Source organism: Trachemys scripta, chromosome 5 (genome assembly GCF_013100865.1).
Source record: "Trachemys scripta elegans isolate TJP31775 chromosome 5, CAS_Tse_1.0, whole genome shotgun sequence".
Classification (NCBI taxonomy): Eukaryota; Metazoa; Chordata; order Testudines; family Emydidae; genus Trachemys; species Trachemys scripta.
Genome location: NC_048302.1, coordinates 24,052,751 through 24,078,314, shown reverse-complemented (window position 1 = coordinate 24,078,314; position 25,564 = coordinate 24,052,751). Strand labels below are relative to the sequence as shown.

At 39.3% G+C, this 25,564-nt stretch overlaps 1 protein-coding gene across 8 annotated transcripts in view; it reads right to left on the bottom strand.

Moving 5' to 3' along the window:
* The window catches only part of MAPK10 (mitogen-activated protein kinase 10), a 258,639-nt gene that overhangs the window by 70,303 nt on the left and 162,772 nt on the right, over positions 1 to 25,564 (bottom strand). For 6 of the 8 annotated variants that reach the window (XM_034771494.1, XM_034771498.1, XM_034771495.1 and 3 more), the window contains 5 exons: positions 14,596 to 14,725; positions 11,242 to 11,300; positions 9,541 to 9,679; positions 7,316 to 7,481; positions 3,800 to 3,871 (listed from right to left, as the gene is read on the bottom strand). In XM_034771494.1, the coding sequence (XP_034627385.1) occupies positions 3,800 to 3,871; positions 7,316 to 7,481; positions 9,541 to 9,679; positions 11,242 to 11,300; positions 14,596 to 14,725 (566 nt within the window). The remainder of the gene's footprint in view (positions 1 to 3,799; positions 3,872 to 7,315; positions 7,482 to 9,540; positions 9,680 to 11,241; positions 11,301 to 14,595; positions 14,726 to 25,564) is intronic. The other 2 variants (XM_034771497.1, XM_034771499.1) reach the window with 1 other exon arrangement.

Genomic DNA, 25,564 nt, shown 5'->3' with positions numbered 1-25,564 from the left:
CTCACTTAAGTCTTGTCTTAGATTGTAAGCTTTTCAAAGCTGGAACCTTGTTCTCCCACCACTCTTTTTTTCTTTTTTTAAACAGTGCCTGGTACAATATGGTCCTGAGCAATTCAATACAGTAATTCATAACTATAATAATATTTCAGCTTCAACCTTCTTCAGGAATCTCTCTCACACACACACGTACCCCCTCCAAACTAGAGTGATTTTCATGCCAGAAATAAACTGTGTCACTTTCCTACTGTAGAAAATAAATGTCCCTACACTGGGGGAAATAAAAAAAACCCAAGTGAGAATTAATATTTCAACAAAGAATCCTTGAAGGAATGAGTGTGGGTGTCTGTCTGTGTAATGTCAATCTGGGTTTCAGCCCGTCTTATCTCTGTAAGCTAATCTCTCATTTAAAAATAACAGAGTTCAGATAATGTTTCATGTTTTGCTTCCATTACATAGTGCACAAAGTGCATTTCCTATCATTGTACTGAAATCTTATGAGATTTTGTAGACATTATTAGTCAGAGTTTGGGAACCACAAGAGGTTTCGAAGGTTCTGTCTAATTTTCGCAGCTTCCAAGAGTTCAGACTTGGCTATATCCTAAGGTCCTTCCTCTTTTTTTTTTTTTTAATTAAGTTCTTACTCAAGCAAACTCCTACTGACTTAATTAGGAGTAAGAATGGAGTAAAAACTGAATCTCAGGATTTGATTAGACACATTTTCTGAAACATTTTGGTCTGCAACTTAGGCTGGAAATATGTCAAAAGCTGGATTTCTTTCTCATGAAATAGTCTAGTTTTGGTTATTACATTTGGTAATAAATCTGGGAGTCGTATTCTCATTTTGATGCATAACTTGCATTTAACACTAACTGAAGTCATGTGCATATACCCATAGCCCTTGAGATGAGAGTATTACCTTGACATCTATGTAGAATGTAGGACTTTTTGCAAAGTCACCTACAAATAGCTCATTAATAATAAACATCAATTAGTCTACAATCTGTCCTCCATGTTCTTTAATTTCCATGCAGGCTTTAATAGACTGATAGACCCAATTTGATGGTTATTCTGCTTTGGGATGCCGAGATATTTAAACCTGCCTTTTCTTCAAACTTGCCAGCAGCTCTCAATCTTCTGTGTTTATTGTGCCAGTACAATTGTGGGTTCCTGTTCCAAGCTACAAATGAGACAGCCTCATGGACCTACAGCAAACCAAATACAATAGCCATTCCCTTTAGCAATTACAAAGAAATAAAGATTTATATTTCTATATAGAGAGACCCCTTTCAGCTGGAGGACTTAATGTCATCAGAAAGGCCCTCAGGCACTGCAAGAAAAGTTTTGTCAAGAAGGCTTTCAATGAGGTTTCTGCTGCTGCATAAGTGTTTTTCAGGGACTTACTGTATCGAGAAGGTTGACTGGACCTGCCCATTCAAACAGTTACCAAATAGAGCAGGAAAAAAAAGAATCTCAGACACACGCACAATCCAGCTTTTTGATACTGGAAATTCTTATTATTCTTCTTTGGTTCAAATCGATTAACAAATAAATATCTTGGGAATGAAGTTATACACTGCATTTTTCTCCCCCAAGTCACCTGACAAAAAACTCCCTTCTGCACCCCCAAACAAATTAGAGTGATTAATACTGACTTTAAAAGGGTCACAATAAATTAACTTTTTTGGGGGGGGGGCGATTTCCAATGATTTAAAACAGCAGGTCTATCCCTCAGTTTGTCTCCGGCTTTGGGTGGAGATCCAAACAATCAACTATTTTTTTTCTCATATCTTCAGATGATTTTAATGAACATTTGGATGGTGAAAGATTTTGTTTTTTTAATATTCTCTGGCTATCCACTGAAAAAGAAAAATCAGACACTAATAAGAGTGACTTTGACATGGCCAGATGAAAGCACCACAGTAAGAGTCGGGTTGAAAAAAGTTTGGGATTTGTTTTTTAAATGGATTGTTAAAAATAGGCAGAAAGACATGACTGTCGCATCCTGTTTGTTGATGAAAAAAAGAGAGCTGCAATCAACCATCATATTACATTGTTCCTTTGCAATTATTTTTTTATTGTTTTCCAGTTGATTAATGAACTAAATACTGAATCTAATCTCTTGTTCATTGACTTCAGAAACATTCCCAGTGAATGCAATGGACATTGGATTGGGCCCCTAAGGTTTGATAAATAGTTGAATTAGGCATCATACCTTAAGAAAAGTCAGAGAAAACAGCAACAGAAATTGATAAAAATTGACGGTGACTCCTTAATACCATCATAAAACTGGAAATGCCACAATGATCTAAGGACACAATGTTGAAAACTGTTAGCTGCACCTTGAAGGTGCTCTACACCCTCAACTTCCATTGACTTCATTGAGTGGGGAAGATACCCAGTACTTCACAGGAAGCACTTTAACCTTTTAGGATGAGACTCCAAAATCAACTAAAATAACTCTAAACAGTGATCCAAAGTCTCTTTCTGTGTGTCTCAGGTTTTCACATTCCTACATTAATCGAGGAGAATACAGTGGCAGCCATTAATATCTTTGCTATTTTCTCCTAAGCATGTAGGAGATAATAATATCTGCAGTATTCCCTATTGAATGCGCGTGGGAGAAAATCATATGTGACTGTTGTTAAGTCCCAGTTCTGCAACTGGATTCATTTGGACACCCATGTGTTATCGATGGGGCTCCTCCCACATAAATCCAATTGCAAGATCCATATGTAACTTTGTTCAACACTACATGAATCACTTGAGATCCAGCAAAAATAATTAGTGCCTATGACCTTTTGTCTTTAAAAATAGTTTTTTTGATCCAGACTAACTGCCAATGTCTTCTGATGCCAGATTTTTATGGTGTCCTTCTGCCAACCTGTCATAATTAATCCCCTTTTTTGGAAAACAGAACATGTGTTATGTTATTGCATTTTTATTCTGATGGGCACAAATACATTTCCCACACATCTCATATATCCCAGGCAGGTCCTCTGGCTTAGCCTTTGCCAAGTCAAAAGCTAAGTACACATCTCCTCTTTTGTTTTCATTTTCTAATATTACTTTCACCACCTCAGAGGTGGTAAAAAGAATATAATCCAAGCTTAGATGATCAAGACAGAGAGGGACACAGACCTCATGCAAGTGAAGGAAAGTCCATTTTAAAATTAACAGGAATCTGATTTCAGGCAAATTTGGAGATCACACCAGATATACGGTTGTTTTAAAGTAGGTAAGTCAAAAAAATTTAGAAAAAAAATGTTGTATCGACTCAACTTTGAGCCCATACAGCATTGAGATGAATCCATATCAATGATGCATTAGCGAGCAAAAGATTATGATGTCACCACAAACATCATGAAGTTACCATTTCCAAAACAGTAAAGCAGAAAAACAGACTTACAGGATCGGATGGGTCAGGATAGGGTGTTTTGTTTTTTGTGTGAAAGGGTAATCAATAAGGAATGCTAAACATTTGTTTTCTGTATTCTTTCTTAATATGACATACACACTTTTTACATAAGACAGGAGGACTAAAGGTTTTAAAATAATAATAAAAGAAAAAGATTGGATTGAAATAATTCAGCTTGTATCTGTTTTTCCATTTTGATTTCTTTATTTTTTGTTCATTTCATGAATTGGGTTATTCCCCCTCAAAATTACTCAGACCTCGTAAATTCAACTTTTTGCTTCTATCCTTACAGTCCTGGTATATTTATTATATGTTTAAGAGGGGATGGGATGAAGGAGAGGAATAAATAAATAGGTGAAGCTGCAGCAAATGGCACAAGGATACAGTCCCTTCCTGGAAAGAGGATTTTGTGGCGAACCATTTCTCCCATAATGCATCCCACAGACCATATATCCACTAGAACAGCAGAGACAGGGAAGTGTAGAAGGGGGGAAAAAAAGCAAAGTTAACTAAGACACTTCACTCCTAAAGGAGGGGAAAAAGAGCAGGTTGATCAGAATAGTACAGTTTTTTCTCCTCCCACCAAACGCTAAAATAAATAAATAGATAAAAGCACCATCAGGCTCAGTAAAATTGGAAAAATATTTGAAATATCAGCATTGTCAGAGTTTTTGTTAAACTAACTGAAATAAAAATATGCACCTTTTTTCACAGGAAAACCAACAGAGGTTTGTCAATATAGTCTCTCTCTGATTCAGGCAACATGAAAAATGCACCTAGACCCAATTAACTCACAAGCAGGCTTCATGTGTTGGAAACTGATCAGCTGAAAGCATGTCTAATCTATGTTAAAACCATCCAGGGGGTTTCAGCAGAGGGCTTACTGCTATGCTTTCTAAAACACATGAAAAAGGAAGGCATGAACTTGAAGGGGAGCTCTCTCATTTTGCCCTCATCCTGCCCCTGAGATTGTGTGGAACCCACAGGGTAAAAAGGCACAACACTAGCCAGAAAGTAAAAATAAATAGAGATGTACAGCTGTGTTGGGTCTGCAAGGACAAACTGCACTTAGTGGGTGGAAAAAATACAAAGGTTGAAAATAAAAACCCAAATCCTTACTTAAAAAAAAAAAATAGTGATCATCTGGAATCACCTCCTACTTGGCTTTTGGGCCAGTTTATGGGTTTATTACTGCAGGATTGAATCTGAACCTGCAGCCCTCACTCACACTAGTTGTCCTAACTGGGACATAAGTAAGGACTGAAGGTCAGGACACCATCCTACAATCACTGAGTATTGCAAACTCCTGCTGCAAGATCCAGCTCTATGTAGGGGAAAGAATACAAAGTCTGGAATACACTGCCTATGCTGTGTACTATATAGGTACTGAAATACAGAACGCTGCATAGAGTGAATACCAGCATGTCTTCTAGGAAGGTTTCTATGCTTCCCATCCTGACTTCACGTACTGGATGCAATGTGCACTGTTGCTCATCTGTTTGGTTTAGGTTGGGTTTTTCTTCCTTGAAATTGTACAAGGAGGGGAAAAAAAAGACAGATACTTGATGTACAGAGTGTAAAGAAAGAAAGGATCAGCACTCTGAATGGTGAAGAAAAAACTATTTTTCAAGAAACTGCCATATTTTCCCAACTTCAAATCCTTGTTTTGTGATAAATTTTTTGGAATGTACAACCAATTTCTCCTCTTTTTCTTCTCCCCTTTTCATCCTTTAAAATACAAAATAAAAAACAAACAAACCAAAACTTTTTGTTGCTGTTGGTAAAACAAAATAAGGGTGAAATGTTTCATCTGGGAAAGGAGGGTAGAGGTATTAGGTGCACAGGACAGCTAAAGCATGCCTGAAGTGGGGTTAGAGTTTTCTTCTTTGTGGTAGTTTTGGGTCTTTCCAAGGTAAGTTCGGCAAAATGGTGCTAACTATGCATCGTTAGCCAATCGGGTGCAGAGAGAAAATGAAAGCAGCGAACAATCTTCATAGTCAACATACAAAGTGTGGAGAAAAAAATGGGGGATCTCATGTAATACAACAGCACAGGCCTGAGCAGCGGTGCAGAGAACAATCTTTCCCATTGACTTCAGTGAGACCTGGATCAGGTCCCTCAGACACATCAGCTCCTCAGATTTGCTGATCTGTATTTCCTTTATTCATTGTTTTCAAATGTATTTTATTTTTTAAATGTTTGCCTATTTTATCTTGCTCAATTGAAAGAGAAAAGCTCCTTGCTCACTTTCAGCTTGATCCATGGCCATTGACATTAATGGGAATCTCTCCATTAACTTCCAGGGCGCTTTGAGGGTTGCACACATTCTGAGTGCCTCCGCAAATCTGTCTTTCACTTGATCACAAAAGTGCCCCAAACTTTACCCAAGTGCCACTATAACAGCATGAAACCAGAGAAAAATTCTCTGCTGTGTCAAACACAACAACAAACTCATTAACAATCCAATTTTGTGAGAGAACCACACAAAGCCTGAGCAACTCATTTTAGAATAAAAATAACCTAATATTTAGATTAGGGAATGATGACATGTGTGTTGATCCCAGTTAAGATTTTTGGAGGCACTCAGTTTATGAGAAAGCCAAGGTGCAACATATTTAGCACTTGTGCTATTTTTTTCCTAATTACTAACTACAGTATTAAAACCTGCATTGTGAATCCATGAATATTACCAGCAATTCATGTAATGAAATAGCTTACAGGTGTGTTATGAGCATGCCTGTATTATCGCTTGCGTAAAGAAATCCGTCTAAAAAACCAAGCATACAATGTCATTGTCAGCTGAAGAATGCTGTCAGTGTTACTTCAAATTCTACTGCATGTTAATTGGATTCTCCAACTTAACGTAAAATAGTGCGGAGCTTCTGCTACTTTCCCATTACATTTGTCATTGAAAAGGTTTGTTCATCTAACAGGGAGATTTGCTTTGGCATCAAAAATAATATAATAATAGACTTTTCTCCACTATATTTCCTACTCTTCTTTCCAGCCTGGTCTACCTAGCACCTAGACAGTTATAATGTTCAATTATGCTATAGAACAAGAACTACGTATTTGATAAAGCTTTCCCTTTATCCCTCCTACAATGAACTCTTTCTTATAGGCACCTCTGTAATATGGTAGCTCTACTTGCATCCCATAATCTGTCCAAGGACAGAAAGATACACGACCCGTAGGTTTTTCACAGCAGAGCCCTCTATCTACAGTTAGGAGGATTACATACAAACGAAACAACAGAAAAGTAGTTCAGTTTCCTCCTCTTCCTCCCTTCTCTTTCCATTAAAGATGGGCTCCAGCTGCACAATTCAGATCTAGACTGAGTACACCCTAACAGCAGGTTGTTAGAGTCTGGGATGTTAGTTCAGCCTATTATACATACAAAAGCCATTCTTGAGATTTAAATCGGGTCTGCATCTTGAAATATTTGGGAATGTTTGGATTCCAAATTTGGTTTGGTCCCATCTCTTCTTCCCCCCTCACTAGAGAGGTCTGAGATTCAGAAGAACTGGCTTTAGATTATTTCATCCATTTGGCAACCCTAACAATTCCCATAATATTTCTGGCTCACAGCAGCCTTTATAGGTACACACTTTAGTCAAAAAGGGCTTCTTCAGCTGCTCACTCAGGCAAAGGAGTGCTGGTCAATCACAGGTTGTTAACCTGCAATACCATGTGGTTAAACTCAATGCAAACTGCATGACAAGAACCATCAGTTATTGCAGTTTGATTGCAATACTGGGAAAATTCAGATCTAACATCACTTTGGTTTTTAAATTTAAGGTGTTCCTTACTGCTATTATTTCCCTCTCCTGGTGCCCATAAATTGCCAAAGTAGCCCTGGCCCTGCCGGCCACAGTCTTTGCTATTGAGGTACAGCCCTACCGTTCTCCTTGTAGCCCATTCCCAAGATGACCTCTGGTGCTCTATAATAACGTGTCACCACATAGGGAGTCATCATGAAGCTGGTGCCTGCAGTCCTGGCCAGTCCAAAGTCCAGAATCTTCAACGTGCAATCGGACTTTACCACAATATTACTTGGTTTTAAATCCTGCAAGAGACACAAAGGAAAACAGACATGACTGCCATCTACAAAGGCTGTGCACACTGGCGATCTGGATCCATACTTTGGGTGGACCTCTAAACACTTCGCTGCTCCATAGCTGCATGTGCAGTCATTCACGGAAGGTACTTTTTAGCCTGTCTCTGAATCCTGTTGTTGCTTTGGCACCCCCTATTGGAACGTGTGCTCTAGTGATATAGTCCAGATGCTTCAAGCAGCTTGATTCCATCAAGAAGGACACTGCTAAATTGGAGAAATTTCAGAGACGTCAGGGAATGATTTAATGATTAGAAAACATGCCTCTCTCAGTGATAGACTGAAGGATCTCCATCTATTTTTGCTTAACAACGAGAAGACTGAGGGATGACTTGATCACAGTACTTCAAGTACTTACATGGGGAATGAATATTTGATTATGGGCTCCTCAATCTAGCCGACAGAGATATAAAAAGACCCAATGGCTGGAAGCTGAAGCTAGACAAATTCTGACTGGAAATAAGGCATACATTTTTAACAGTGATAGTAATTAACCATTGAAACAATTTACCAAGGGTCATGGTGGATTTTCCATCAGTGATAACTTTTAAATCAAGACGTTTTAAAGATATGCTGTAGTTCAAAAGGAATTATTCTGGGGAGTTCTATAACCTATGTTATACAAGAGATCACAGTAGATGATCACAATGGTCCCTTCTGGCCTTTGGAACTTTGAATACTTTCCTCTGGATGATGGAAGCATTCTGCTGTTAAATTAATAGCTCTAAAAGGCTTATAGAATCAGGGTGATGAAATATTTTTTTTGTTTACACTTTATTCTGAGTGGGGCAGTGCCCACTGTGCTCCAATAACTAGAACCATCACAAACTGTGTATGCAGGTTCATATGAATATTTTATTTACAAAAACAATCTGACCCATTCTTTGCCTGGAACACTATGGGAACTATAGTAGCCAAACATACTACATCCTCTACACCAGTGCTTCTCAAACTTTTTTTTAACTGGTGACCCCTTTCACGTAGCAAGCTTCTGAGTGCGGCCCCCCTTATAAATTAAAAACACATTTTTATATATTTAACACCATTATAAATGCTGGAGGTAAAGTGGGGTTTGGGGTGGAGGCTGACAGCTTGCAACCCCCCATATAATAGCCTCGTGACCCCCTGAGGGGTCCCGACCCCCAGTTTGAGAACCCCTGCTCTACACAACGTATGTTTTAGGAAAGGAGGTCTTTGTATATTATAAAGTAATATTCAACATGAAAATCATTTCATCAGTCTTTCTTCCCTTCCCCTCAGAAGCCAAAAAAATTATTGTTTTTTGAGCAGAGGTTCCCAGGCTATTTTCATAGTGTGGACCACATCTTAAGAGAAAGTTTGTCTCATGGACATTTTCCCATGCATTCAGGGTCAGCTGGACCACCTCCTATCCTGTTCACAATTGTATGGACCATTTACTCTAGTATCAACAATTGCACGGACCACCTATCTTCTCATTCACTCCTGTGGCAACTACAGCAATTGCTTACATGATAAAATAATGTTGGGAACGTACTTAGCAAATGTTTAGCAGTCTTTTCATGCATTTAAGCAAATGGAAACGAGGAGAACCAATTACATATGACCAGACAGTTCTCCATGGAACTCCACCAAACGATTCATGGACCACAGTTTGGACACCATCAATTGATAGCATTTTAATGCACTATAGGTGACTGTCAGCCTTCTGAGAGCTAGCAACAGTTTCAGGAGAAAGTGCAGTTATCGCCACCTTCTCCCATAATCATAATCACTATGCGTCTTACACTACCTATTGCTCATTCCCTTTTTGTTTGATGATTAACTTGACAAATGTCCTCATCCTTAACATACAACCATGCAGCTAACTTGCCAGACACGTCGACTATTGACAGATAAGTCTCAATATTTACATTGAGAAGGCTGGGTCTTGATGAAGGAGTTGAATCACAAAGTTTGCATGTTGACATCACCAAGACTCTTAACAACAACAACTACCGGTATCTTGTCCTTCAAAGTGCAGTCACCTTACCCTGTGAATGATTCCCGCAGAGTGAAGGTGCTTGATCCCACACAGCATTTGGTAGAGCAGGTAAGACATTCGTTCATGGTCTAATTCCATCTGAATCACCTGGCACAAGTTGGCATCCATCAATTCCATTACCAGGTAACTAGATAGGAGAGTAAAGTCATACAGTTATTGCCTGCACAGGCATGGTGCTTCCAGTAACTTCTGTGCAATAATCAACATTCACTTCTCTCTCTTCACAATCCTTTTTTTTTATTTCCACTGTGAGATGGTAACGCAGAAGGAGAAAAGATTTTGAACTGCCCATTCACCTGAGCCCCAGCACAAAGCTCAGTAATCCTTGAACCATTCTGTGATTTGTCTCCCATTGCAGCATTCCAAGAATGCCCCATTGACATCCTTGGAATATCAGGGATTACCTGGCACATTCCACAGCACAGCGACTGTGCTCTACATGGGCACACAAGGCAGCAGGATCCTCAAACATGCTAATGCCACATGCACCAAGCTGCGAGCCTTTTCTCCTGAGAAATGGCTATTGCAATTTGATCAGAGGGTTTCTTCCAGAGATCACTGGACTGATGGAGGTAGGAAGGGTAAATATATATTACCACAATACATTTGTCTGAAGTGATTATAAGACTGGGTGATCCCATATAGTTTTAATGCCAATTAACTAATCTGACTGTACACTGTGCTTCTGCTAAATAAGATTGAGCAATAGTCTTAATTGGATTTTAACTCAGTCCTCCAGAAGTGATTGGTTAATACATTTAACCCACCAGCTCAATTCTTAAGGGATATTTATTCTTAAGTAGAGATGAACCTTAACTGGGACACCGGATCCAAACTCCCTCAAACTTTGGGAAGACTCTTGATCTAGATTTATATGTGAGCTTCCCAACTCAGGCTCACCTCACCAATTCTTTGCAGAGGACTGAAATAACAAGATTATTGCAATGGGGCAGTAGATCTTTTTGCAGACACATGGACAGTACTTGCCTGACTCCAAACAATGCTATTAACTCCTCCCTTTTGTGATACTGCAATATGGAATAAGGTGCTATAGACTGAAAGGCAGAAGCCATTTAGCTGACATAAAACAGCAACACTTGCGACTACATGAAATTTGATTCATGGCAAGTTCATTAAATGCAGTAGTGCCCATGGTGTAGACAATGTTCAGTGGAGCTCATACTCCGCCACTATTTCCCAAGGCAGACAAATTTTACACAGTCAAAGGTTATCCCACAATAAATATGAAAGGGAAAAAAAATCTTTCACATCAGTCTCTTTTACAAGGATATTATTTCAAAGTGAATCACCACATTTTAAAGCACTCCCACATACCTCAGAGAGTTATACAACAACATTTCCTGAGCAAACCAATAACACAAAGGAACAAAGTACACTTCCTCATAGATGTTCATATTCCTCCACACTACCTGTCTTAAGAACAGCCATTAGCATGCTTTGCACGCGTGTTCTATTCCAGATCTTAGATACAAAGGTGATAGGTGCCTTATACATACCTAAAATAGGTCAGTCTACATTTTCAAATTCTATCTAAAGCTTCATCTTCACAAGATAATTTGCTAGAGGAGCTCATCCTTTTCATTATACTGGGATTTTTATGTTCACTATACAATACCAGGGCCCACCTCCCTCTAAAGCTTTAGTTTAATTACTGCCCGGGTTACTTACACATCCTGGAATTCCTCCAGAGATTTCTGTGGTGTGAAGACATTTAATAAACTGATAATCTGAAAAGCAGAGTGAGACAGAGGGAGGGAGAGAGAAGATAAACATATGCAGTTGATCACATTTTGAAGGACGGCTGTATTAAATAACAGCATCTGTTTTTCACTGTTCAATTTGCACTGACAAGTCCTGCTACAGTTGGCTAGTAAGCAGCTGGCAAATTTCAGAACAATTTTTCAGAACTCCATTATTGTTCAGGATGGATTTGAAAGGGTGTGTGAGAGAGGAGTGGTGATGGACAGCAACTGGTCAAAATGCTGAAGCCATTAGTCTTGTGAATTCTGGAGTTGCAGGTTCAAATTCCAGCCTCAACTCAAACAAATGTGACAGTCCTTGTAAAATCACTGGCCATTTCTGGTATATCAAGGCTATATGTCTGAGGGGAGAAATAATCAAACATCATCCTATTAAACACAAACACAGGACTTTCCATTCTCTCTGACATTTCTTAAATTTTTTGGCACAGATGCTCTTTCATAAAAAAAAAATCCAATTCCCAGCTGTCTTGCTGTCATACATACGTCTCAAAATGGGAGAACCTCAGAGAGCTCTGGAAAGTGTCCAGAGGTGTCCTGCACACTACTCTGTCTTTTAAAGTGAGATTCCAGAGAACATGGCCAATAGGGAATGCTGCTGACAGGAATCTGCTGGAGAGCTGGTAGTGCCTAGGAGGCAGCACATAGCAACAGTACCTCTGGGGGGGGGGAAAGTTGTGGGACTTGGGACCTGAATTCCCTTCCTTTTCATGTGTGTGGGGGAAAAGAGAAGGAAGAATTCTGAGGAAACTCCATGAAAAGAACCTTACAGAGTCTTTATCCGCACTTGGCTCCCTTGGCAGGCTTTCTTAGTGGGAAAATGTGACTATCTGGGCTTATATTTTTTAAAGAAAGCCTTAATTTTCTTTCTTACTGTTCTATCTGCCTCTTTGCCTCTGCACTTTTATCTTTCCTCGCTTCTTCCCCCTTTTCTCAATATTTTTGAGATATCTCTCTTCTAATGTTCCTTTGAAAGCTTTAACGACAGACAGCTAAAACTTAAGAGCAGGTAATAGGTTTACAGCTGTTGCGTCATATACAGTAGAACCTCAGAGTTACGAACACCTCAGGAATGGAGGTTATTCGTAACTCTGAAATGTTCATAACTGAACAAAATGTTATGGTTGTTCTTTCAAAAGATTACAGCTTAATGTTGATTTACTACAGCTTTGAAACTTTGCTGCTTTTAATTTAAATGAAACAAGCACAGAAACAGTTCCCTTACCTTGTCAAATCATTTTTTTAAATTTTCCCTTTTTTTCCATAGTCTATGTTTAACACAGTACTGTACTGTATTTGCTTTTTTTGGGGGGTGGGGGGAGGGAGTCTCTGCTGCTGCCTGATTGCATACTTCCAGTTCCAAATGAGGTGTGTGGTTGTCTGGTCAGTTCGTAACTCTGGTGTTTGTAACTCTGAGGGTCTACTGTATAGTACTTTTGTAATAGTCTATTTTTCAAATCAACCCCATCTTTGTAGCCTTCTGCCCCTTCCAATACATTAAGAATCATGGGTAATAATGCACCATGTAGCCTCTAATTATGTGCCAAGCACAACTCACCCAGCTCTGCATTTTCAAACTAGTGTGCAGGGATCTAAATCATGCCGTTTCCATCCAAGCCAATGGGAATGAGACAGCTAGAGCCCTGCACAACTCTTTGAAAATTTAAGGATAACTCAGTGTTAAGAAAAGTACAGCAAAATAACTCTAGGTGGGCTCTGTGAAGTGTCTGCCAGGCACACTATTCATCTGTAAATTAAAGGATCAAACAAATAGTCACTAGCGATAAGGTAGTAACAGGAGACTGATGGTAAATTACTATTTGCAACCTTCAGAGCAAGTCTTTGAATTGCACAGATTTTCATTCCAAACTCTTTGTGATTTCAGGGCTCTCTCTCATTGAAAGAAAAAACATGTAGCCAATTCCTTTCTCCCCCTGTGAACTAATGATTGAGAAATAGTGTGTCAAATATCACAGTCTATCAGGCTTCTCATGCTCATTCATTCAGTTTGTGTGGCGAGGAAGAGTCCTTTCAGGATCTGTGAAAAGTGTTTACAGGTAATGAACTGTTATTAATTTACTCTCAATGGAAACTAATGTGCACTGTCCATTATCATTATTATTTGTAACATCCCCAGTGGGCTAAAATCAGTCCACAGACATAGGAAGATACTAGCGTTGAATCTTAAGAGCTGGTAGTGACAACATACCATGCTACAAATAAAAGGATAAATGCAGTTTGCTTTTCTCACATGAGTAGTTCTACTGATTTCATTGGGACTTCCATAACATGGTTTGGCCAATTATGGTATAAGGGTAGTAACAGGAGTGGCGAGTTTGCACAAAAAGGAAACTAGCGGAGAAACATTTGAACAATGTAATGGGGTACTCATGGGTATCCCATAGCCACAAGCCACACTACACTGTATCAAACATATCATTCCAATCATTGAATACATATGTGGGCACCCCTAATGTAAACCTGTATGATGGCCATTCCAGTATAATGCTAAAGAAAGTGTTTATACACAAGGCAGGTGGAGGTAAGGAGAATTAAGAAAGACTAAAAATCTGCTGTCATTGTTCATTTCTTAAGATTAAGAAGAAATAAAACAAAATAGCATGTGGTTTCAGAGATTCTGGTTACACAGCATTAGTATGAACCATCCAAACAGTTGGCAATGAAGTAATCAGTAATAGCATCTTACATAACAGATTCCCATTGTGCTCCATAGGCTCTTTACAGGATTATCAATAAACAGAATCTTCATAATGACAATACAATTAAATACTCCAATAGAGGGGGCTAGATTGTGAATTCAGGAAGAGCTCTGAGCAAGGGGTGTGCTTTCACTGCACCACCATAGAAGTAGCTCCTGAAGGTAGCATGATTCAGAGACATTCCCCTGAGTCACAATTCCTTTCCTGCTTCCTCCGGGCTCCTGGAAGGATAGTAATTTACTGCTGGCCAATACCAGCAAATAGAGGGTGAAGCTAAAGCTCCATCCATTCTTTGCCCACCTCCTCTGGGGAAGGAGCAAGCATGGGAGTAGTCATGCTTACTCATATGTGCCAGGACCTAAAGTTAGGGTAGCCCATGTAGGGGGCCTTACAATACATAGGTGTGTAGTCTGGGTCAAGATCTAGCCCTTAAAATAGCAGAAGTCATAAGTTAAAGTATCGCATTACAGCCTGAAAGGATGTGATTTTTTCCCTAACAAATCAAGCACACAACATCCCCTGGTCCCCACAAGAAAACTTACATTTTTATGGTTCACACACTTCATGAGGACCAGCTCTCTGTAAGCTCGTTTGGCATGAGTTTGATTCTGAAATGGTCGGCTGAGCTTCTTAATAGCCACATTTCTGTCAAGGACGGCATCATATGCAGCGCTGCAGTGAATACAAATACAAGCTTTATATATTTTAAAAGGATATTCTTCAGTTTTAAGGGTGAATGGGATGTCTGGAATTTCCATCCAGGTGTCTTCTGAATTAACCAGAACTAGAGAGACAGACATGGGAATAACAGGCATGGGAAATCCACACACGCAGAGGGAGTGAGATCTTACAGCAATGGAACAGAGTACACACCATTACTTATAATTAATTTCAACTGCAGTGTAAGATTTACATGCAAAGCTGGGAAAGACCTATTAAACATAAAAAGTCACTATAAAAGATGGATTTTACTATTCGGCAGCACATATACTAAAATTGGAACGATACAGAGTAGACTAGGAAGAACCTAAGGAAGCAAAGAGATTCAGAAGTATCTCTCTGTAGGTGAGAGTTCTCATCCTTATTTGGAACACTGGAAGACTATTTAGGATGAGAAGAAATCTGAGTTTTTGCTGTCTTCAGTGCAAAGCACACTTCTTTATGACTGCATATACAGCATCATTTATAAGAGCGAACAATTATTATTGCTAAATTGAGGGAAATTCAAAAATTACATTAATTACTCAGAGATCTACAATTGATTGTACATAAGCACGTGCCTGTTGCATGTGATCTACAGAAGATATTAGAGCCAGGGCTGGCTCCAGGGTTTTGGCCGCCCCAAGCAGCCAAACAAAAAAAACAAAAAACAAAAAGCCGTGATCGCAATCGCGATCTGCAGTGGCAATTCGGCAGGAAGTCCTTCGCTCCGAGCAGGAGTGAGGGACCGTCCGCCGAATTGCTGCCGAACAGCGGGATGTGCTGCCCCTCTCCGAAGTGGCCGCCTCAAGCGCCTGCTTGGTAAGCTGGTGCGTGGAGCCAGCCCTGATTAGAGCTGGGATACCAAGCATGGGCACAATAAAACTAGTGTCACTGGAGTGATCCTGAAACCAGAACATAACTTTCCTACTCATATCTCCTTTGTGATTTTGCATATCCAGTGTTGCCTCTGAAATATTATCTGGATGTATGTTTGGTTTAAGGTTTTATTCTTAGGATAGTAAACTCACTAGAGAGCTATAGTTAACGTATGCTAAATTGATAAGGATGCTAGTAAAACCTTCCATTCTCATGCCAAGCTAATGCTGAAAACAATAGCATTTGATTTGAATACGGAATAAGTAAGGAACAAGAAACAGGTCCTAAGTTAAATTTTTGGGAAATCATGATGTTGTTTGCGTGCACACGCACACACTCAAAACTTCACTACACTCTGTTCCACAAGCAATATGCATTTATTTGCTCTTGCCTTCTCTAACAAATATACAGTGGCATGTCTATATAACAAACCCAAACAAACAAACCAAAATAATACTACCAAAACAAGATACTCCACTACATACATTTTTCCTCTGAGAAGAGGAAGAGAGAACAAACATGTGACAGAAGTTAGTAATATTGCTTAATGCACTTGTGGAAGGCACTCAGATACTGCGGTGATGACTGCCGTATAGGAAGCTACACAGAATAGAATAGGACTATCACTGTCGCTTTTCCCATCACCATTAAGGACTTATTCAGCAACTGGCTCAGTGAACAAATCCCAATGTGCTCTAGAGAGAGTTAGTAATAATAATAGTCCCCTTTTGATTTAATTTCTTAAACCATTTCTCTAGAGTGAACCATCATATTCCAATAATTCTAGAAATGAAACCCTTTCAGAATAATGCTTACCATTTACATATCTGAATTTTAAAAATTAATTTCTAAGATGCGTCTGATGAGAACTCAAAGATCATGAAAAAAATTACAAGAAAAAGCAAGCAAACAAACAAACCCAGGCTCCAATTGTTTTCAACCAGATATCTGTCTTCCTTAAGCCAGCAACTAACAAAGTGTGTATGAAATGAGTGTTTAACAATGCTCTTTATGATCATTTCTCTCCTCTTGGTGAAGTTAAGTAATCCAATTTTGTTTTAGACAAAAAGAATTACGTGAACCAAACTGCATAATTTACCAAGAATGTTGTGTATGATCTCAGACTATATATTATCAATTGCCATTGCTTTATAACACCACACATCAAGAGCATAAGGAATCATCTCTAGGGAATATTTTTCTAAAAACAAAGAACAGCATCTTAGCTTAATGGACAAATTAAACCCAAGTTCAGAGGATAAATGATTTTTTTCAAAAACCTAATTTCTCTCTTCATTATTCTCTTATTCCTTATTATTTCAACAACAGTGAAAAATAAAAATGTTGCTTGTCACTAGCATCTATCCCAGCGCAGAATGGAATGACCACAAAGATCAATGAAAAGTGAAAATAATTTATCTTTTACACTTAGGATCTGCTCCGAGACTTACTGAAGTAAATTATGGAAAGACTCCTGTTTACATCAGAGGGCTTTGGGTCAGGCCCACCTCTAGATCTCAAAATGCTTATAATCAGAAATTAAACTTCCCACCACCACGTGAGATAAAGTAGAATCACCAAATGGTGGGTGAGGAAACTGACGTCAGGAACAGAACTCAGCCCTCCTGACTGCCAGTTCTGTGCCTTAACCTTGTTCCTCCTTGTTAAAGACTACAGGGAAAATGAGGAGCTCTGCATACTCAGCAGACTATTGCCTCCTGCACCAAGGAATTTCTCTCACATACCTCCTGCAGGATGCAAAAGAAACCAGAAAACACTTTAGTCTCCATCACCACCACTATCAATATGGATCTGAATAACTGTATTACCCAGCAGTTCCTGGTGTTGCATTTACTTTTCCAAATGGCACAACTGAGTCTCCTCTTTTCTTTCTCCAGCAGGACACCAAAAGCAATTCTATTAATTAAGAATCACTGCCATTTTATAATTTACTTATGCATTAAAAGATCCTTCGGAGGAAGTTTTGCCATTGACATCAATGGAGTCAGCATTTCACCCTACCTATTTAACTCTAACACAGCTGAAAAAAAACAGCTCAAAATGTTGAGATTGTAATATGACACACAATAAAGTGGTCTTTAAATAACCCTGATCTGTAGTGCTGAAACATGTCCATGTCAAGAGTTAGATTGGAGTGAATCTTTAATCTTGAAATGTGTGTGTTATAACAAAAGTAGAGATATAACTTCAACTGACATTCAAGAGGAAGAGCAGTGACCACTAACCTACATACTAGAGTCAGAGGTTTTTGTTTTTTTAAATCCCCTTTCCCAGGCTTTCCTATTACTTCAAATTCCATCTTCCCTGACTTTAGACACTTATCACCATTACTATCCTCTATGAAGCAATCTCTTTTTGAGATTCAAAAAGCCAGATAATTTTTTCCCACCCTAAGAAAGATGTTATTGGACATTTGGTCCATGAATTGATTTATGGACATTTAGACACCCAATCACCACATTCCAAAACAAATGTTTCTTTTCTCAAATTAAGAACCCAGTTCAGGAAAGCATTGTTATTAAGCTCATGCTTAAACATCCTTCCTTAACATCAAGCACATTCTTAAGTGTTTTACTAACTGGGCCTTGGAATTCACTTAAGTTTATAAATTCTAATTTTAGAGTTTAATTCAAAACTTTTGATCTGCAACTTCAGTTTCTCTTTGCCAAAATGAAAGTTCTCCGTTGCTATAAGTTTTTTTTTATTCTTTTTATATTATTTATTTTCAAAAAAAGATTTCCCTGATCAAGCGGGAATATTTATTATAGCTTTCCATCATGTAAATGAAAATTGTTTTTAAAATACAGCTTACATTTTCCTTGAAGATAGTTTAAATGAAGAGGAAAGTATTTCACATAATTAAAAATTAATCATGGATATGGTTCTAAAGGTTTTAGGAAACTTCAAAACACTGTAGATTTCTACCTACACAGGGCATGCTCCAAAACCCATTGGAGTCAATAGAATCTTTCCACTTACTTCAATGAGCTTTAGACCAGGCCCGTATACTGTAACATCCAGGAATAACTAATTTGAGCCTGAACAGACAAAAGAGGAAGCTTCAGCTTTGTGGTCAGGAAGGAATCTTCTCAACAAGCATGGCTTATTGGCAGTGACTTTGGGTTTTTTCCCACCTTCCTCTGGAGCATTAAGCAGAGGTCTCCTGTGGCGATCGGGTGGAAGGAATCCCACATTATCAATTTCCACCAAATACAGAAGGTCAGGTAGTGATGAACCTTTAAGCTTCCCATCTTCTTCTACGTTTGTATGGTATGTTAATGATCATTACCAAGTTCACCATTTACCAACTGTTACCTCACAGTGGTATCTGAGAAAGCACAGTAATTTCCCATCATAACTAAAGGGAAATACTGCACCATCTCCTATGCTGTCCCCAGGGGTCTGTACTGGGACCAGTACTATTCAATGTATTTATAAATGATCTGGACAAAGAGGTAAACACTGAGGTGGCAAAATTTGCAGATGATACAAAATTACTCAAGATAGTTAAGTCCAAAGCAGACAACAAAGAGTTACAAAGGGGTCTCACAAAACTGGGTGACTGGGCAACAAAATGGCAGATGAAATTCAATGTTGATAAATGCAAATTAATGCGCATTGGAAAACATAATCCCAACTATACATATAAAATGATGGGGTCTAAATTAGCTGTTACCACTCAAGAAAGAGATCTCGGAGTCGTTGTCCGGCAGTCAAAAAAGCGAACAGAATGTTGGGAATCATTAAGAAAGGGATAGATAATAAAACAGAAAATATGATAATGCCCCTATATAAATCAATGGTAAGCCCACATCCTGAATATTGCATGCAGCTGTGGTTGTCCCATCTCACGAAAGATATATTGGAACTGGAAAAGGTTCAGAAAAGGGCAACAAAAATTGTTAGTGGCATGGAACAGCTTCCATATGAGGAGAGATTTATAAGACTGGGACTTTTCAGTTTGGAAAACAGATAACTAAGGGGGGATACAATACAGGTGTATAAAATCATGACTGGTGTGGAGAAAGTAAATAGGGAAGTGTTATTTATTTACTCCTCATAACAAAAGAACTAGGGGTCAAATGAAATTAATAGGCAGATGGATTAAAACAAACAAAAGGAAGTATTTCTTCACACAACACACAGTCAACCTGTGGAACTCTGTGCTTGAGGATGTTGCGAATGCCAAAACTATAACAGGGTTCAAAAAAGAACTAGATAAATTCTTTGAGGATAGGTCTATCCTTGGCTATTAGCCAGGATGGGCAGGGATGGTGTCCCTAGTCTCTGCTAGAATCTGGGAATGGGCGATAGGGAATGGATCATTTGATGATTACCTGTTCTGTGCATTCCCTCTGAAGCACCTGGTATTGGCCACTGTCTGAAGACAGGATACTGAGCTAGATGGACCTTGGGTCTGACTCAGTATGGCCGTTCTTATGTTGTTCTTATTCAAAATTGATAACATATTTGAATAGCTCATAGGGTTTCTCAAGCTACAATATGTGAAAACCAGCAAAACTTCATTTTCCTTGTTCAGCAGCAATTTCCAAATATGTGGAAATCTGGGAACTGAGGCAGCGGGCTTGGCAAATAATCCAGTTCCTGGCTCTTCCAGACTGGCCAATGACAAATATTTATAAATACAGTGATAACACTCATATTTTAGGTGTTTCATTTCTACTAACTTGAAGGAAAAAGAAAAGAAAAGAAAAGAAAAGAAAAGAAAAGAAAAGAAAAGAAAAGAAAAGAAAAGAAAAACTTGTTCTGAACATTAGATACAATCTCACATATTCTGCTCACAGTCATGCTTTAAAAAACATGCTGGTCTTTTCCGGCTAAAATATAATGAAGTCTGTCAATTTGGAGCAACAAATTAATGACTTTCTAAGCTTTCTTGCTACATTTCTCATTGAATGAACAATTCAATTTAACCAGACCCTAAGAAGAAGGATGTTGCAGACAACCAATAATTTGCAGTGATAGGCATTGAAATAATAATCTGCTTTACCATGAAACAATAGCTTTAGTGCAAAGGCTTCCATGAAGTTTGGTTCTTCAGACTAACTATACCAGGGGTGGCCAAACTTACTGGCCCTCCGAGCCACATATGAGAATTTTTAGAAGTTTGAGAGCTGGGACTGAAGCCCCGAGCCCTTGCAGGTGCACCCCACAGTGCTGAAGCCCTGAGATCCTCCTCCCCGCTGGACAGAAGCTCCTACCCCACCACCCCACTGCAAGGCAGAGGTCCTGAGCTCCCCTCCCCCAGTCTGGTAGGCAGAGAATGGTGGGGGGAGAGAGCGGGCTTGCAAGCTGCACCTTAATAGTAAAGGAGCCACATGTCGCTTGCGAGCCACAGTTTGGCACCCCTGAACTACACAATAGCTATGAATTGCTGGACAGAACAGATGGGACCAGAGCCTCCAGTGGCTAAGCCTTACTTGGTGCACGGATGGTTGGGGATGGAACAAATATTACTTTAAGCCATCATTACCCTCCATCAATCATAGGGTTGGCCAGGGGCCTGCCAACACTCTGGTACAAGTTAAAGCATCCTCAGGGCTGCTCTAAATTATGCACAGTAAACTATAGCCCAAAGGGGAAATTCCAGCAAGTAAATATTCCTGGTATAAGGACATCCCAGCCACAACCTCTAGGGTGGCAGTTTGGAAGACGCATGCAGGAGGTGGTATGGCTGCTCTGAGCCAACATTGCATTCAAGGGAGAATCTACAGCTGGCCAATTATGCTGATTTTAGGTCTGCTCTACTGCACTGGAAATGGTCCAGAAGGTCCAGCCAGGACAATTTGATGTAGTTTAGAAAACAAAGGAAAAAACTGAATTAGAAACCCAAGTGCTTTTATTAGCTAATGGTGAATCAAAGATATGGGAAGACAGAATGTGCTTTTACATCACTTTTAAATTAGCATAAATTCACTGACAAATTAAATTACTCCTGTAGAGAGAGCAGAATCAGGCTCTCAGACTTGAGTCTCCACTCAGTACTACTAAGCATTCAATGTAGCATAGTGCCCCAGGTACATAATGTGTAATTCACATGTAGTGCTGCATCATTTACATGATCTGAAATCCCAGCATCCCATGGAATTACAGCAGCTGAAAAATTACCACCCTTGTTGCAGGAGTAATTGGTGGTACAGGGGCTAGGCAAAGCAAATGTTTAGTTGAGTACTTGAGGAAAACGTGAACGTTTTTCATTCTCCCAATGAATTTTGATAGTGCTTTATTTTCTGTCTCTAAGGCTTATCCTGCTTCCTTACCCCACTCCACCCACACAGTTTGTATACCTCATAGTTAGAAATCTGCAATCCTCTTTTTTCCCCCACTAATGTGCTCTTTTTAGAAACATTTTCCTTGCTAAAGAATATCAGAGTCAGCAGAATATTTAATCTGACTCTAGTGGTGTGTGTGGTTTTTTTTGGGGGGGAGAGGGGAGTGTTGTTTTGTTTTTGCAGTTAGGATAGTTTATTTGGCTTTTGAGCACTAATGTTTGCCAATAGAGTTCTTTTCATTCATCTATTCCAAGTGAAATGATTTGCCTTGATAGAGTATGATCAAGTGTTCACTGACTTTTACGTAATATTTGATTTCTTCCTTTATTGCGGCAAACTCATTAGAGCCAATATAGTTAAGAGTCAAGTAACTGTTTCCTTTGTAAATACTGGTTCACCACCATTTCAAAGAACACTGGGTTTAACTTGAGGTTGTTAGATCTAAAGATGCTGCAATCCCAATAGGAGGCAGACATATTTTATTTTCACCCATTGTAAATGCAAATGCATCAGATATTTCTACCACAGAAAACAAAATCTTATTTGCATCATAATGGGATTAGAGCTATTAGAACAAATTCTCACTAATGGTGATGCCAGCAGGGGGAAAGGGGGAAATCACATTCGCAGGTTCATTATCCAGTTTTCACCTTGCTTTATGTTGAAAGCAAAAAGCCAGGAGGGAGAATGTCTCTTTAGAGTGAAGATCACAAAATTCATCAAAATGTACAGTTCTGCACTGAGGGAGAAATGTCATTATTTTCACACCTAACCCCCATGTATTTGCCATCAGAAGTGCTGACAATTCTTTATGTAGTCAATACATAAAGCAATCACCAAGGTCCCTGATCTACAAATAGATCTGAATGGGCAAATCCCTGTGGTCCACCCACTCAGATCCATTTGCACTACTGGGCTCTACAATATTACTTGTCCCTCTTAGCTGCCATGTGCCAGAAACTCTCAAAATGTCAGGCTAGCCTGCATGGAGAGATACTGACCATTTCCAAGGGTGACACAAACCAAGCCCAGAGAAAATGGCAAAAAGGACAACTCTCACCCACTCCCTGCAACTCCCACACACCACACCCCTCCCACCATCTTTGACTGTATTATTGTTAAGGCTAAGATTTTGTCGCACATATTTTTAGTAAAAGTCACGGACAGGTCACAGGCAATAAAGAAAAATTCACAGAAGCCCGTGACCTATCCGTGACTTTTACTAAAAATATGCATGACAAAATGGGGAGCTATGGGGTCCTGCTATGTGGCTGGGAGCTTCTGGGGCAACCTCCCCACCACCACCCATTGAGGCTGGAGCTCGGGACCCCGGCAGTTCCCAGCCACCACGAGCTGCGGGGGGACCCTTCAGCTCCCAGGCGCAGCGGGCTTATGTCACAGAGGTCTCTGGAAGTCACAGATTCTGTAGCCCTAATTATTGCCCTTACCCTGGAGGACTCAACAAAACAAAAACCTATTTACTGAGCCCCCACATAAGCAGGCTGCAGTCTCACTGCATTTCAACTAGGCTCTCAACATTGTGCATTATATTTAAAGTGGTTGTAATTTAGTTTAACAGCTTTCCAGGAGCTCTGTTCTAAGTTGCCTACCTAGTTTTTCACTTCAGAACTTAGGGACAGATCTGCAGCTGGTATACGTTGTCATCGCTCCATTAACTTCCGTGGAGCGAAGACAATTTATTCAAGCTGAGGTTCTGGCCCCAATGCTTGTAGATTAGCAACAAGCCATATCTTCTCTGCCATGACTTGAGTATGCAGATACCCCTCAATAGCCAGGAATCTGTGAATGAGGCTGAGCTATATGAAAGACTGAAAAAAAAAAGTATATTTAACAAAAAAATTCAAAAAAATCTGTTATCATTACTGCCATAACAACAGATATCTATACGCAACTGTATAATTACATGGCACTTTACAAAATATAGGAGCAGATTCCAATGTGATTTATACAGGTGTCAGTCTCAGGTGTCAAAGGTGTCAAAGAATGTATACATGTGAAATTGATCAGTATCTGGCCCACAAACGAGACATGATCCTTAGCCATCTTTAACATTCTATGAAAACTCTAGAAAAAGTACCTTAGTATAACATAACAATGTAGAGAAATTATAAGTTGAAAATTCTTTTTGGAGTTTTGTCCAAGTATTGAGACACTTCCTACAAGAAGATCTTTTAAGCACTGTAACGGCTTTACCAGAATACTTCAGTCCTTTGCTAACTAGAGCGCATTGCTGAACAGAGATGGAGTGAAGCAAATGCTTCAATGCTTTGCTAAATGGTGCCACACTACGTGAATAAGACAGTCTATATAAAAAGTTGGAAAAGACAAAACTAAATATGCATGGTCCTTTTATGAAGAAATCATTATATAAAAATATTATATCAATGGAGATCCTCCAGCAATACAATATGAACAGATAGCTAGAGTCTTCTTAACACAACCTTTGAAAATGAAGTTACTCTACTAATGGGCAGGCAAAAAATATATACTGCACCATATGCCTCATATATAACTTGTCACATACCTTGTGATATCTCACAAACTCAGACCTCTGTTTTTGCTCAATTATTCGCCAATATTTTTGGCTCCAGGACATGCATCCATTAATATTAAATAACCAAAAAAGAAACTGACTTTTTTTCATAACTGTTCTGTAGTTCTAGAGCAATGTTATAGCTACTAAATTGGGTTCACAGTTCTTTCTACATCAAGTTTACACTTCTTGAGTGACAGCCTCATTCCCACTCCAGCACCTATACACGGGATAAAAAGGCTAGCAGCATAAAAGTGTCTGTATCCAGCTGGATGAGGGCTCACCTGGCACAGGAAATGTGGAAGACAGCCATAAGACTGTCTTCCAAGAAACCACTTTCAAGCCCTGGTGCACCAGGCATGGCAGGACAGAGCTATAGCATGCAGCACTGTGGAAATTTTGAGAAGTCTTGTGGCCCATAGGGCAGCCTGGGGAGGCTGCCATAACTTAGACAGCTCTTAAGGGAGCCTAAGTTACACAGTGGCGCATCAGGAGGGCACAAAGATGGCTTAGAGCCACGTGAGTCCCCTTACCTCCTTTTCCTCACTTCAAGACACTTCACAAGTCCACCTTGCCTACAGCTCTGACCTTGTTTTGGTTTGCTTCCTTTCCCGTTTCTGCCAATTCCAATTTCTAAACAGTCTTCTGATCTTGATGCTATCTTTCTCTCTTACTTTCACACATGACTTTGGCCCTTCTTCTCTTCTGTTCTCTATGCCAGGATCCTGCTCCCTCCCCAAACATCCTCTCTTTCAACCTCCAGGTCTTCTTTTAAAATTCACTTCTTTCAGTGAGTTTTCCCACTGAGGAATTCTAATCCAGTTCTCGATATTTCTTCTCTTTTGCCTTACTCTGTTCTGAAATATCATCTGATCGTTCAAACTTCACTCCTAACTACTTGTTTCATATTTTTTAAAATTTGTTGTAACCTTCATCCCTTCTCTCCCTTCCTTTTTTGCCATCATATCATGATGCTGCACCCCATATTCTTCATAAAAATATAGTTGTAATATGAATATTGCATAACTGAGATATGTTTTGTGCAAGATGGGTCATGTGAGGCAT